The sequence below is a fragment of the Amaranthus tricolor genome, chromosome 1 (assembly GCF_026212465.1).
Source record: "Amaranthus tricolor cultivar Red isolate AtriRed21 chromosome 1, ASM2621246v1, whole genome shotgun sequence".
In the NCBI taxonomy this organism is placed as follows: domain Eukaryota; kingdom Viridiplantae; phylum Streptophyta; class Magnoliopsida; order Caryophyllales; family Amaranthaceae; genus Amaranthus; species Amaranthus tricolor.
The window spans coordinates 2,652,618-2,665,888 of record NC_080047.1 but is presented as its reverse complement, the minus strand read 5'-3'; the positions used below and the strand labels follow the sequence as shown (position 1 = coordinate 2,665,888).

Sequence of the window (13,271 nt, the reverse complement as noted above, 5' to 3'; positions counted from 1 at the left end):
ATTGATATTAATAATTTAATTTTTCATCCATCCGCTCTGAATAATCTCACCTTTAGATTATTTTTTAATAATCCAACATTTATTCTTAATTTGTTATCAACACAATCTTTTATTTTATAATATTCTAACCTTTATCCTTACTTTGCTTTCAACATACCCTATTAGTATGCTGATAGCAAACTAAAGACAACTGTTAGATTATTAAAAAATAATTCAAAGTTAGGATTATTCACAACAGATAAGTAAAATATTGGATTATTAATTATAGTTTTTCCTAAAATTTTTTTGAAAAAAATGATTGGCTGGACTGGTCACATGGATTAGGCGGTCAAACATGAGATCCACTATTTACAAAACACAAATTATTGTGAGAGACGGTCTCTAATAAAATTCTAGTGAGATCCACTATTTAAGAGACCATTCCTAATCAGCTAGTCCATTGAGAGATCGTCTTTTTGAGAAATGTCTCTTAAGCCCATTCCATTAAAATTTAATATTTGCTCTTACTCATCGTTTTCTTTTACAAGTTACCCAACAAACCGTCTCTAATAAAAAGTTTGTGATCTCTAACTTAGTGAGTCGATGAGCTTGAATAGATTAAATCTAAAATACGTTTCTAAAAAAAATGGTCTCTCAAGTAACCGGATGTTTACAAAATTGATGTATGAAGAACACATGTTTTTTAAACTCCCCGATAAATACGCCTTCTCCTCTCTCTTGACATTTATTCACCGCCATTAAAAGTATTTTCCTTCCTTCATTTTAATCACCTTTATATATATATATATATATATATATATATATATATATTACTTTAATTCACTCCCAGAACCAAACCCTACTTCAATCTGTATAATTTCCCATTTTCCATTTCTTTATCTTATAATCAATCTCAATCTTCTATTCAATTAGGTTTTTCTTTTACTAAATCGCCCTTCTTGAATACACACTCAAACGCCACCCAAAGAACTAATTTCGCAATAGTTGGAGTTCATTTCATCGATCGATTCTTGATTTTGATTGAAATCATACACGTTATTGTATTAATCAAACGTAGATTGGAATCATAAGAAAACCTAGGGTTTTTTTGGGAGATTCGATTTTGATTTTCGTTTGTTAGGGTTTTCAATTTTTTCTCAATTTAAAGAAATAATGTCGGAAATCATTATTGGCTCGCCGAATGATTGATCGGTTCCGTTTCAAAAAAACGGGTTGGGTTAAATTGTATGGAAACTCGTGGCCGGAAGCGGGCGGAGGCGTCCTCATCAGCCCCTTCTTCCTCTGCTGGTCCCGTTACTCGTGCTTCTAAACGCTCTCGCCTTTCTTCTTCTTCTTCCTCACCAGCCACAACAACAACCCCTGCAGCCACTCGTTCCCGAACTCGGTCTAGCGTCGCTTGTCCACCCGCAACAACAATGGAAGAGTCATCCTCTCGTGGCCGAAGAGGCCGAAACAATAATCAAGATGATAAGGGAAAAGAGAAGGAGCATGAACTTGAAAAAGAAAGGGAAAATGAATTAGGGTTAGCTTTACATATCGATGAGGATGATGACGACGATGATAATGACAATGATGATAGCGAAGGAGGAGGTGGAGGTGGTGTTGGATTGTTACACCAGAATTTGACTTCTGCTAGTAGTGCACTTCAGGGTTTGCTTCGAAAACTCGGTGCAGGGCTTGATGATTTGCTACCTTCGTCAGCCATGGGTTCAGCATCATCATCTTCTCATCAGAGTGGACGGCTTAAGAAGATACTTTCTGGTTTGAGAGCTGATGGTGAAGATGGGAAACAAGTTGAGGCATTGACTCAATTATGTGAGTTGTTGTCAATTGGTACTGAGGATTCACTTAGTACATTTTCTGTGGATTCATTTGTTCCTGTTCTTGTTGGGTTGCTTAATCATGAGAGTAATCCTGATATAATGCTTCTTGCTGCGCGGGCTATTACACATTTGGTTGATGTCTTGCCTTCTTCTTGTGCTGCTGTCGTTCATTATGGTGCTGTTAATTGTTTCTGTGCTAGATTATTGACAATTGAGTATATGGACTTGGCTGAGCAGGTATAATACTCCCTTGTTTGATCAAAGCTTATTGCAATGTAGTTATGTTTTTTAGATTAATGAGATTTTGAACACTTTGGTTATGAATTTATGATGTTTGAAGGCAAATTTAGTGTCATTTTACAGTTTTGGATTGAAATTAGTGCAAATTATCGATTATCACCTTATCATGACCGGTACACCCAAATATCCTATTGGTCATGAAATGGCAGGAAAGTCGATTTACGAACCATTTCTGCAACTGCCATCACATCCAAGATTTCACACTATTATTGAAACTTTGTATGTGTAAATTGAATACAGATGGTGGGTTCAAGAGTTTTGGAAAAAATCCGGGCACAATATTTTTAAACAAGCAACCCAATTTGGGAATATACAGCAGATTTGAGCAATCGATCTGATTGCCATAGACAGATTTGTGAATGTTTTTTTGGGAGGACAATGGTGGAGATTTTGTATAATATTGATGGATTTAGATTTAGATTGTAGGTTTATAAGAGGGTAGTCAGAGTTTTGTTGGTGGTGTGCTTATAAGGTATAACGAGTAGGCATTCAGACGGTGATAGGTCCTGCTGAATCAGATTAGTAGTTGGTGTTTTGATATTTGTTTTACTTGTTAGAAGAAAGTAGTCACAGTTTTGTTGGTGGGTTTTCTTATAAGGCAGAACGAGGAGCTAAGGCATTCTGGTGGTGATAGCTCCTGCTGAATCTGATTATTAGTTGGTGTTTGGAAAATTTGTTTTACTTGTAAGGGTTGCGTTTGGTGTTTTGTCGGGTCTATATTGTTTTTTTTGCTCGAGATATCTTATTTAGTATGTCTTTGTGCATATAGAAAAATATGACAGGTCTTTTGTATGGTGAGTCAATTCCTGTGATATCGTGGGGATTTGGTTAGTGGGCTTGTTTCCTGCATTTCTTTCAGAATACTACTACTACTAATAACTTTCTAATACATATAGTTTTCACTTTTCGGGGTTCTATTAGAACCCGTCAGATAAATTCACAATATAAAGGGACATCTACATCAACTAACCAAATATGTATTGAAATTTGTATTTTTTGCATGAGTTGAGATTTATAAGAAACTTCTAATATGTGAGTTTAGAGCTCTATCACCTTTACTTTATTTGAGTATGGGTTATTCTCTATTTTCCCCACTTATAGTTGATATTTAACAAATTTATCCTTATTTTGAATGAAGCTGTTCGAGATCTCTGTGGATATATCTCAATATGAATTCACAAATGAACTCATATTAAGTTAATGATGAAATATATATTTTGAATTGGTTTTGCTTTGTATCTGGAACAGTCTCTGCAAGCACTTAAAAAAATATCACAAGAGCATCCAACTGCTTGTTTGCGAGCTGGTGCACTTATGGCAGTCCTTTCCTATTTAGATTTCTTTTCAACCGGAGTTCAGGTAAGCTTTTCTATCTCATTTGTTGCTTTTGGGTTATTTGTATTGAAGGTACAATATAGGTGTTTCCTCAGTTCTGATTGTTATTTTTATCTGATTTCAGCGAGTTGCATTGGCTACTGCCGCAAATATGTGCAAGAAGCTTCCTTCGGATGCTTCAGACTTTGTGATGGAAGCCGTTCCTCACCTTACAAACCTCCTTCAATATCATGATGCAAAGGTCTAGCTGCAAGATTGTTGTTCTTTTTGGGCCCTTTTTTGCCTTTGATAGTTTTAGGCAATTTTAAGAAGTTGAAAATTTGCTCTCACTTGCCTTCCGCTTTTATAAATTTCCAGGTTCTAGAGCACGCTTCTGTTTGCCTTACTCGAATTGTTGAAGCCTTTGCATCATTGGCTGATAAGCTTGACGAGCTTTGTAATCATGGTCTGGTCACTCAGGCTGCTTCTCTCATCTCAACAAGCAATGCTGGCGGAGGTCAGGCCTCCCTAAGCACGTCTACTTACACTGTAAGTTTCTTAATACAACATTTTATTACTTTAATGTCATTAAGTGGCTTCCACCTAGGGTGAGGTTTGGGAGGGCCGGATGTACGCAACTTTACCCTTGTTAATGATAAAACTAACTATGAGGTATGTTATTTATTGACCCTTGGTACCAAATGTAACGTTCAACTTCACATAAATAAAAAGTGCACATGATTTATTTATCCATTTTACTTTAGTCCATTATAATATGAAACTAAAGAATTTTAAATCTTTGGCTCCATCGAAATGATGGATATACTATAAGTTCCCTAATAAGTCTTATAATTAAAACTCACAAGTATTTACTGTTTTCTTAAATAAAAATTTTATCGACAATTCGACAAAAACTCGGTTACTTCTGCAGGGCTTGATTCGACTTCTTGCTACATGTGCAAGCGGGTCTACTGTGGGAGCCAAGACATTGCTGCTACTAGGAATAAGTGGCATACTCAAGGATATATTGGCAGGATCTGGACTTGTGGGAAATATGTCTGTATCTCCTGCCCTTAGCAGGCCACCGGAGCAGGTATGTTTTGCGTTATTGCCTTATTGGTTTTTTGAAAATGTATGAAATTGTGCTAATATTTGTACTAGTGCTGAGATCTTGAAAGGATGTTTATCATGCATTTTTTTTTAGACCTCAGAGTTGGATCCATTTGCTTTATTTTCTAAATGTTAAACGAGCTGTCAATTTCAGCACAATTATTTAGTGTAGGGCTGGAGTTTTTTTTGTCCTGCTTGGAAGGAATAGAAGGGAATAAGACTAATTACTTGTGCCGTCTGTCAATATGCATTTCTTCTTTCGTTCCTTGTATTCTTGAAGAATTTATTGTTTACATTTTCAGGATACCCATGTTTTGTTCTCTGTAGCCTGATTGGTTCTAATGTTTTGGAGATGTCTGGCATTAGGACTGATCTGTTCACATTTTAAATTTAATGTAGTTTTAATCATTTAGTGTATCGGTAACTTGTGCTAATGGCTAGAGGCTAATTAGGCGTTTGAATTTTTCGGCTCATGTCTTGTTGATATTGATAAGTTCCTTTGATATAGTGGTGGAAAGGCCCCATTGTCTGCTTGTAGCTGGGATAAGCGCGCTTGTTTGCTTCATAATTTTGCATTATCTAGTGGAATTATTACTAGCTCTATCTGTGAAGATTGTGCAGACCATTTGTTATTGTGATTGTTCCATACTATCCTGGAGAAAGTCTCATTTGTTAAGAGGGATACACTTTATGTTGCTGAGATATTATATCAGTTGTTTGGGATGGTTTGCTGTCTTGTTCACAAAAGCTATGTTTTGGTTGTCTGTTGTGAGGTTTTCATTGTCTCAGATTTGGTATCTGATTTTGCTTGGAGCTATATCTTTGTTAAGACATAATCAGTCCCATACTTTGTCCTGGTTTATTACTTCCTTTGTGTTTTATTAGTGGCCACACGTCTTGTAAGTTATTATAAAAATATGAATTGAGATGGATCTCCCACTTAGACTTTCTTTCCTTATATATAAAGAAAAAGATTTAAGATAGTATTACTTGTTGAATAGTGGCTACTATGCAAACAAAGTAACACGAAAATAGTATCTCATATGAATGCGTTACCAGTACGTTTTTTTGAGCTATATATCACCCATTTATCTGGATGGTAGCGAGTAAAAGCTATGATGTATGCCTGACCCAACTGGTGCATGTTTGATCGCCTCTAGTTTATTGGAAATAGCAAATGGCCCCAAAGCTGATTAGGTAGTGTTGCACATTGTTATCTTTTTGTTTGTTTTAATTATTAATGTTATGCGATTTCATTTTTACACTTAATATCTCTTTCGGCCAGATATTTGAGATTGTGAACCTTGCAAACGAGCTGCTTCCTCCACTCCCTCAAGGCACCATATCCCTTCCAACAAGTTCCAACTTATTTGTCAGAGGGCCTCTTTTTAAGAAGTCGCTTATGAGCAGCTCCAGCAAGCAAGATGATACAAATGGAAATGTGCAAGATGTATCAGCTAGAGAGAAACTTTTGAATGACCAGCCTGAGCTGTTGCAGCAATTCGGAATGGATCTTCTCCCTGTGCTAATTCAGGTTTAGTTGCTTATATCTTGTCTAGTTTTATTTGGTATGTAATCAAACAATAACTTCTGTTTTTTACTGTTCTAAGCAGATTCATGGTTCAAGTGTCAATGGGCCTGTGCGTCACAAATGCCTTTCTGTGATTGGTAAACTTATGTTTTTCAGTAATGCAGATATGATATCATCTTTTAATAACACAACAAACGTATCAAGGTACTTGCCTGTGGCTTCCTTAGTTATTACCGGTATACATATATGTCTGCTTGGTCTGCTGGTTGCACTAACTCTGTTTTTTGTTTTTTCTTTTTTTTTCCTTCGCAGTTTCCTTTCTGGCGTTTTGGCTTGGAAGGACCCACAGGTTCTAGTTCCTGCTCTACAAATTGCAGAGATACTGATGGAAAAACTTCCTGAGACATTCTCCAAGATGTTTGTTAGGGAAGGAGTAGTACATGCTGTGGATTCACTTATAGCTGCTCCATCAACCTCTGATTCTGTTCAGTCTGCTATACCCGAAAAAGATGAGTCAATACTGGGATCATCAGCTCGTGCTAGACGTTTGAGGCGACGAAGTGGAATCCAGCAGCAAGATGCAAATCCTGTTGAAGAGTCAAAGAATTCAGTTCCAGTTGGTGTTGGTTCACCTCCAACTTCAGTAGAAATTCCAACTGTCAGTTCTAGTCTTCGCACAACTGTCAGTGTTTGTGCCAAGTCTTTCAAGGATAAGTACTTCCCATCTGATCCTGGGACTGCTGATGTTGGCATTTCTGATGATCTCTTGCACCTGAAAAATCTTTGCGCAAGGCTGAATGCTGGTGTTGAAGAGCAGAAATATAAAGTGAAAGGTAAGTCTAAAACTGATGGTGCTTATGTTGCTGATTTTTTGACTGGCAATGAAGAGAGCTTGGTTGGAATAGTTTCTGAGATGCTAGCAGAACTAAGCAAAGGAGATGGTGTTTCTACATTTGAATTCATCGGAAGTGGAGTTGTTGCTGCCTTACTGAACTACTTATCCTGTGGTTTCTTTAACAAAGAGAAAGTTTCAGAGGTGAATTATCCTAAGCTTAGACAGCAGGCACTTACACGATATAAATTGTTTATCTCAGTTGGCCTTCCTACTAGTATTGAGGAAGGGAGATCAGCTCCAATGACTGTTTTAGTACAAAAGCTTCAAAATGCTTTATCCTCACTGGAAAGGTTTCCTGTTGTATTAAGTCATTCAGCTAGATCTTCAGGTGGAAGTGCACGACTGTCATCTGGTTTAAGTGCGTTATCTCAACCGTTGAAGTTGCGTCTATGTAGAGCTCCAGGAGATAAGTCTCTTCGTGATTATTCTAATACTGTTGTACTCATTGATCCATTAGCAAGTTTAGCAGCTGTAGAGGAATTTCTTTGGCCTAGAGTTCAACGAAGTGACTCTGGGCAAAAGGCATCAACCTCTGTTGGAAACTCTGAGTCAGGACCATCACCTGCAGCAGCTGCCTCATCAGCATTTGCCTCCACCCCAGCTGCTAGCACCCGTCGTCAGTCAGCTAGATCCAGAACTGGTGTCAATATAAGAGACACTTCTGGAAAAGATGCGTCTCAGGACAAAGGTAATAGCTTGTCTAAGGGAAAGGGGAAAGCTATACTAAAGCCCGCACAAGAAGATTCGAAAGGCCCGCAAACTAGAAATGCTGCTCGTAGAAGAGCTGCTTCAGACAAAGATGCTCAAATAAAAGCACCAACTAGAGAGTCTAGTTCGGAGGTGTGTTCTTTGATTGTGCATGGTTGCTGTCATTAATGCATGTCAATCAACTAGGAATCCTTGTAATGCTTGCTACAGTTACCTCTTTATTTGTTGTGGCTGCTCTGCAAATTCTTTCAGGGTCAAATTCAATTTTCGTCATGGGTAGCTCTTAAACTGAAACTTCACTTATTTTTTCTGGGTGGTCTACAACTTTTAATGAATACATATCATTCATCAGTTCTAAATTCGTTCTTAAGCTGGAGCTTCCCTTTGAGATATTCATAGAACAATGATGCTGCCGGTGCTTCTTATCATCTTATGCTTTCCACATAGTTCACAAATTCTTAGTAGTGAATCGATCTTTTCCATTGGTTCTTGCAGGATGAAGATTTGGAAATGTCTCCAGTTGATATTGATGATGCATTGGTGATTGAAGATGATGATATCTCTGATGATGAGGAGGATGATCACGATGATGTATGTAAATTTGTTATAATTCTTGTGTTATTCTGTGTAGCCTAGTTACAAAGATGTTAATGTATGTAAATTTCTGTTATAATTCTTGTGTTGCTTATTGAGCTGGATGAAATACTGACTTGGCTATTATCTGTACTCAATAGTTTTTAATGATGGTACCTTGAAATTGAACTTTTAAAGTCTTTACATAATTGGTGTGGTGTGGTTGAGGATGGCCAGGTCGTTGTGAAGTCACTTGCTGTTATTGGAATTTCCTAATATGCCACTTCTACTGGCTTTTGTAGGTTTTGAGGGATGATTCTCTTCCTGCATGCATGGGTGAAAAGGTGCTCGATGTTAAACTGAGCGATTCTGCTGACGATAGCACTGCTGCCACTGCAACTAGTGATAGTCAGAACAATCCTGCTTCAGGTTCTAGTAGTAGAGCAGCCACTGTAAGGGGCTCAGATTCTACAGATTTTCAGAGTGGGAGTTCTTTTGGCTCTAGGGGTGCAATGTCATTTGCTGCTGCTGCAATGGCTGGGCTTGCTGCTAATGGTAGGGGTATCAGGGGAGGTAGAGATCGTCATGGACGTGCTCTTGGTGGCTCTAAGTTAGTTTTCTCTGCTGGTGGCAAGCAACTTAACCCAAATTTGACAATCTATCAAGCTATCCAACGACAGCTTGTGACTGATGAAGAAGAAGAAGAGAGGTATAATGGCACTGATCTTGTTACCAGTGATGGAAGCAGGTTATGGGGTGATATATATACAATCACTTATCAAAGGGCAGAATCCCAGGTTGAGAAGTCTCATACGAATGTGAATTCTGCTTCTCCATCAAAGTCTACCAAATCTGGTTCTGGGTCCTGTTCAAACACTGTTTCTGCCTCACATCGGTCTCTCCTTGACAGTATTCTGCTAGGGGATCTACCATGTGATATGGAGAAGAATAACCCAACTTATAATATTTTGTCACTATTACGTGTATTGGAAGGTTTGAATCAACTTGCACCCCGTTTAAGGGTTCAAACAGCTTCCGATAAATTTTCGGAAGGGTTGATTTCAAGTGTAAATGAGTTAAGTATCACTGGAGTGCGGGTTCCTGTTTCAGACTTTGTCAACAGCAAGCTTACCCCAAAGTTGGCTCGACAGATACAAGATGCTCTTGCTTTGTGTAGTGGCAGTCTGCCTTCTTGGTGCTACCAGCTGACAAAGGCATGCGCATTTTTGTTTCCTTTTGAAACTCGACGACAGTTTTTCTATTCAACTGCATTTGGATTATCTAGGGCCTTGTACCGTTTGCAGCAGCAACAGGGTGATTCTCAAGGGCAAAATGAGAGAGAAGTTCGAGTTGGAAGGTTACAACGCCAAAAGGTTCGTGTATCAAGAAATCGCATTTTAGATTCTGCGGCGAAAGTTATGGAAATGTATTCCAGCCAGAAGGCTGTTCTTGAAGTAGAGTATTTTGGTGAAGTTGGGACAGGTTTGGGGCCGACGTTGGAGTTCTACACCCTCTTGAGTCATGACTTGCAGAAAGTGGATTTGGGAATGTGGAGGACAAATTTTTCATTTGACAAGTCTTCTATGGAAGTTGATAGTGATAATCAGAGTAAACATGTTTCTGGTGGTGATGCTAATCTAGTTCAAACCCCACTTGGATTGTTTCCTAGACCTTGGTTGCCGAGTGCTGATTCTTCAGAGGGTAGCCAATTCAGTAAAGTCATTGAACATTTCCGACTTCTTGGACGAGTCATGGCCAAAGCTCTTCAGGATGGAAGGCTCTTAGATCTTCCATTATCAACAGCATTTTACAAACTTGTGCTTGGACAGGTAACCATGTGATTTAGAACTGTCTGTGTCTAGAGCACCGTGTTGTTTGGCTTAAAGCATTTTGTCTTGAGAGCTATGAACTCTATGCCTCTCTCTCAGAAGAAAAAACTTTTGTGGTTAAAATTGTGTAGTGCTGCAGACATTATTGCTGTCTTTTTGGTGTATTTGTGTTTAAAAAGCATGTAACATTAGTTGATAGTTTTGGTTTCCTTTTTTGTCGTTAGGGTTCTAGTCTTCTAGAATTGTGTTTTCCCTTGCCTTTCTAAAATGGTTCATTTAATGTATTGCAGGAGCTTGATTTGCACGATATTATCTTGTTTGATCCTGAGATTGGGAAAACTTTGCAAGAATTACAAGCCCTAGTTTGCAGAAAGCAGTATCTGGAATCAATTGGGGGTGATCATTCAGATGTGACTGCAGAGTTGGGTTTTCGCGGCACTCCAATCGAGGATCTTTGTTTGGATTTTACGCTTCCTGGGTATCCAGATTACGTCCTGAAATCAGGGGATGAAAACGTAAAGTATTTTAGGTTCTTTCTTTATTTTTGGTTTATATGTGTCCAGGCTACACTAAGCATTTGGTGCTTGTTACAGGTGGATATCAATAATTTGGAGGAGTACATATCTTTGGTGGTGGATGCCACTGTAAAAGCGGGAATTGTAAGACAAATGGAAGCTTTTAGGGCAGGATTTAATCAGGTTAGGACTGCTTTTTATTCCAAGTACTCTAAAGCGTGCTAGGAGTCACACGTTATTTGGAGGGGCAGGGGGTGGTATGCAAATTGTAGATAACTTTCCTGAATAAGACACAATGTGTACCTGATCTGCTTACTTGAATGCTCTTGATGTTTCTACTTTATTTTATCTTGTATTATTTTTTATCAAGAGCATTCAAGATAGTGGATCAGGTACACATTGTGTCTATTCAGGGGATTTATTTACAATTTGCATACCCCTGAATAGACACAATGTGTACCTGATCCGCTATCTTGAATGCTCTTGATGTTTCTACTTTATTTTATCGTGTATTATTTTTATCATTTGTAATTTATACTGGTTCTGTTTCTCCTGCTTTGCAAAGGAGTCGCTGTGGTTTAACTAATTGTTTTGATGTTAATCAGTTCAATGGTTAGTGAAAATGCGTGTTGGTCTTATTTTTTTACCAATGTTGGTCTTCATTTCATTACAACAATGTTGTTTTATTTGTTTTTTGGTATTATATGGTTCATTAGGTGACGACACTTGGAGAAAAGCCCTGTATGTAAAATATTGCCTATGATGTGGTTAATTGTTGTCGTGTGCTTGTGACCAGGTCTTCGACGTTGCGTCTTTACAAATATTTTCGCCAGATGAGCTAGATTGCTTGCTTTGTGGCCGTAGAGAGTTGTGGCAGGTAACTTACTGGGGTCAGCTTTGCTTAATTATTCCTTTTACACCTGGCTGATAATTGTCTTTTGTGCAGCCTGATACACTTGTTGATCACATCAAATTTGATCATGGATACACATCTAAGAGTCCTGCAATCATCAATGTATGTCACTCTGAAATAGAAAACTCATTCTGGTCTTGGTTTTCACTTCCCAATTAAAGCTGAATTGTTTAATTTCATCAGTTGCTTGAGATTATGGGCGAGTTTACTCCGGAGCAGCAGCGTGCCTTCTGTCAATTTGTCACCGGTGCCCCACGTCTTCCACCTGGTGGTTTGGCTGTACTAAACCCCAAGTTGACTATTGTGAGAAAGGTAATTTGTTGATTGTAACTTCATAATTTGTACATGGTCTTAGCTTTTGGAGCTGATCAACTATGAACCGACATATTTTGCTGAGTTTCACTTGGTTTCAATTGATTTACTCTGGAAGAGCCGCTATGTTAAATTCTGTTTTTATGTGTTACAGCATTCATCCACAGCAACCCCAGCTTCCAACGGTACAGCACCTTCAGAGACTGCAGATGATGATCTACCAAGTGTCATGACCTGCGCTAATTACCTTAAGCTTCCTCCTTACTCGACAAAGGTATTGTGAATCTTTAACTTCGCTAGATCATTGTACCAAGTAATTTACTTATGGACCTATGTATTTGCTGAGCAGGAGGTTATGCTCAAGAAGTTGCTTTATGCTATCAATGAAGGACAAGGATCATTTGATTTGTCATGATTCTTTTCTCGGGATCTATTAAGACTACCTGAATCAGGTGTATATCGCTGTTTCGTTTGGGTGGCTAGAGATGACATCCTTGTGCTTGGGCTGAATATGTTCCTTGAAATAGATGCTATATCATCTGTCACATAGGTAGTTTTACTTTTCGAGGCAGCCTGAATTGAATTTTTGGGTTCTCTGATATAAGTTCGTTTAGATTTTCGCAACATGTTTATGGTCCGCCGTACATTTTTGTATATAATTTCCTCCAACCTCACACAAATTTCAGCCTTTCAGGAGGTCCAAGTTTCTTGCTGTTCATGGTTTTTCAGCATCTGTTTTTGAGCAGAAGTAATATCTTACTAAAATTTCAGTACCTAAAGAAAGTGTTTTAGGTGACTCCTATATGGAGTGGCGGCTTTTGGGCATGTGCATACTATTTTTCTATATTTTCTGAAACAATTAATGTACTCCAAACAATCGAGTAAAGAAATAACATGTTCTATTTTACCTTTTATTATCATTATTATTAGAGTTTCAGCTTTTGAATAATATTTCAATCTCATACCAAAAACTTCACTAAGCTTGACAATTTGTTACATTTATAGATTCCGTCAATTTAGCAACATTTTGAGTGTGTTTGGCAATTGTTTTTTAATTAGCTTTAGCATTTAGTTTTTAGCTTTAGGCTTTTAGTTTATTAGTTGGTTAAATAGTAAGTAATGTGCTCGGTAAATAGTTTTTAAAAAGTTGATTTTTAAGCTAAAATTTTATGAATTATTTTTATGAGTTTTTTCATTGATTTTGGTTTTGCAGACCTAAAATAATAAATGGTTTATAATAATTTGTTGAATATAGAATTGTCAAGTACTCCTATACAACGAAGAAAATCTTAAACCCAATGCTTAACATTTGGCCGGAAACAGAGTTGATCGTCGTATGTGATGCCATGAAATTTGATACTTGGTCAATTCAAATAAAATGCGTTATAAGTAATGGTGTGTTCTGGTGGCTTTAATTGTTTTCTTTGGGTCAGGTCATAAATAGTTGA

At 37.8% G+C, this 13,271-nt stretch overlaps 1 protein-coding gene across 1 annotated transcript; it reads left to right on the top strand.

Annotated features, from left to right (window-relative positions):
• Window positions 1-764: 764 nt before the first annotated feature.
• On the top strand, window positions 765-12,810 carry LOC130798829 (E3 ubiquitin-protein ligase UPL3). The gene is made up of 17 exons (XM_057661925.1): window positions 765-2,060; window positions 3,372-3,482; window positions 3,583-3,699; window positions 3,816-3,986; window positions 4,369-4,530; window positions 5,833-6,081; window positions 6,161-6,282; window positions 6,391-7,813; window positions 8,177-8,272; window positions 8,557-10,083; window positions 10,374-10,598; window positions 10,677-10,781; window positions 11,395-11,475; window positions 11,545-11,613; window positions 11,695-11,823; window positions 11,978-12,097; window positions 12,173-12,810. Exons 1-17 carry the CDS (start codon window positions 1,227-1,229, stop codon window positions 12,236-12,238), a joined length of 5,607 nt encoding a protein of 1,868 aa, XP_057517908.1. The 5' UTR covers window positions 765-1,226; the 3' UTR covers window positions 12,239-12,810.
• Window positions 12,811-13,271: the final 461 nt, after the last annotated feature.

Coding starts and splice junctions, on each gene's coding strand:
- LOC130798829 (XM_057661925.1), top strand. CDS start 1,227: ATGGAAACTCGTGGCCGGAAGCGGGCGGAGGCGTCCTCATCAGCCCCT. Junction 6,283..6,390: donor AACACAACAAACGTATCAAG/GTACTTGCCTGT, acceptor TTTCCTTCGCAG/TTTCCTTTCTGGCGTTTTGG. Junction 10,782..11,394: donor TTAGGGCAGGATTTAATCAG/GTTAGGACTGCT, acceptor GCTTGTGACCAG/GTCTTCGACGTTGCGTCTTT.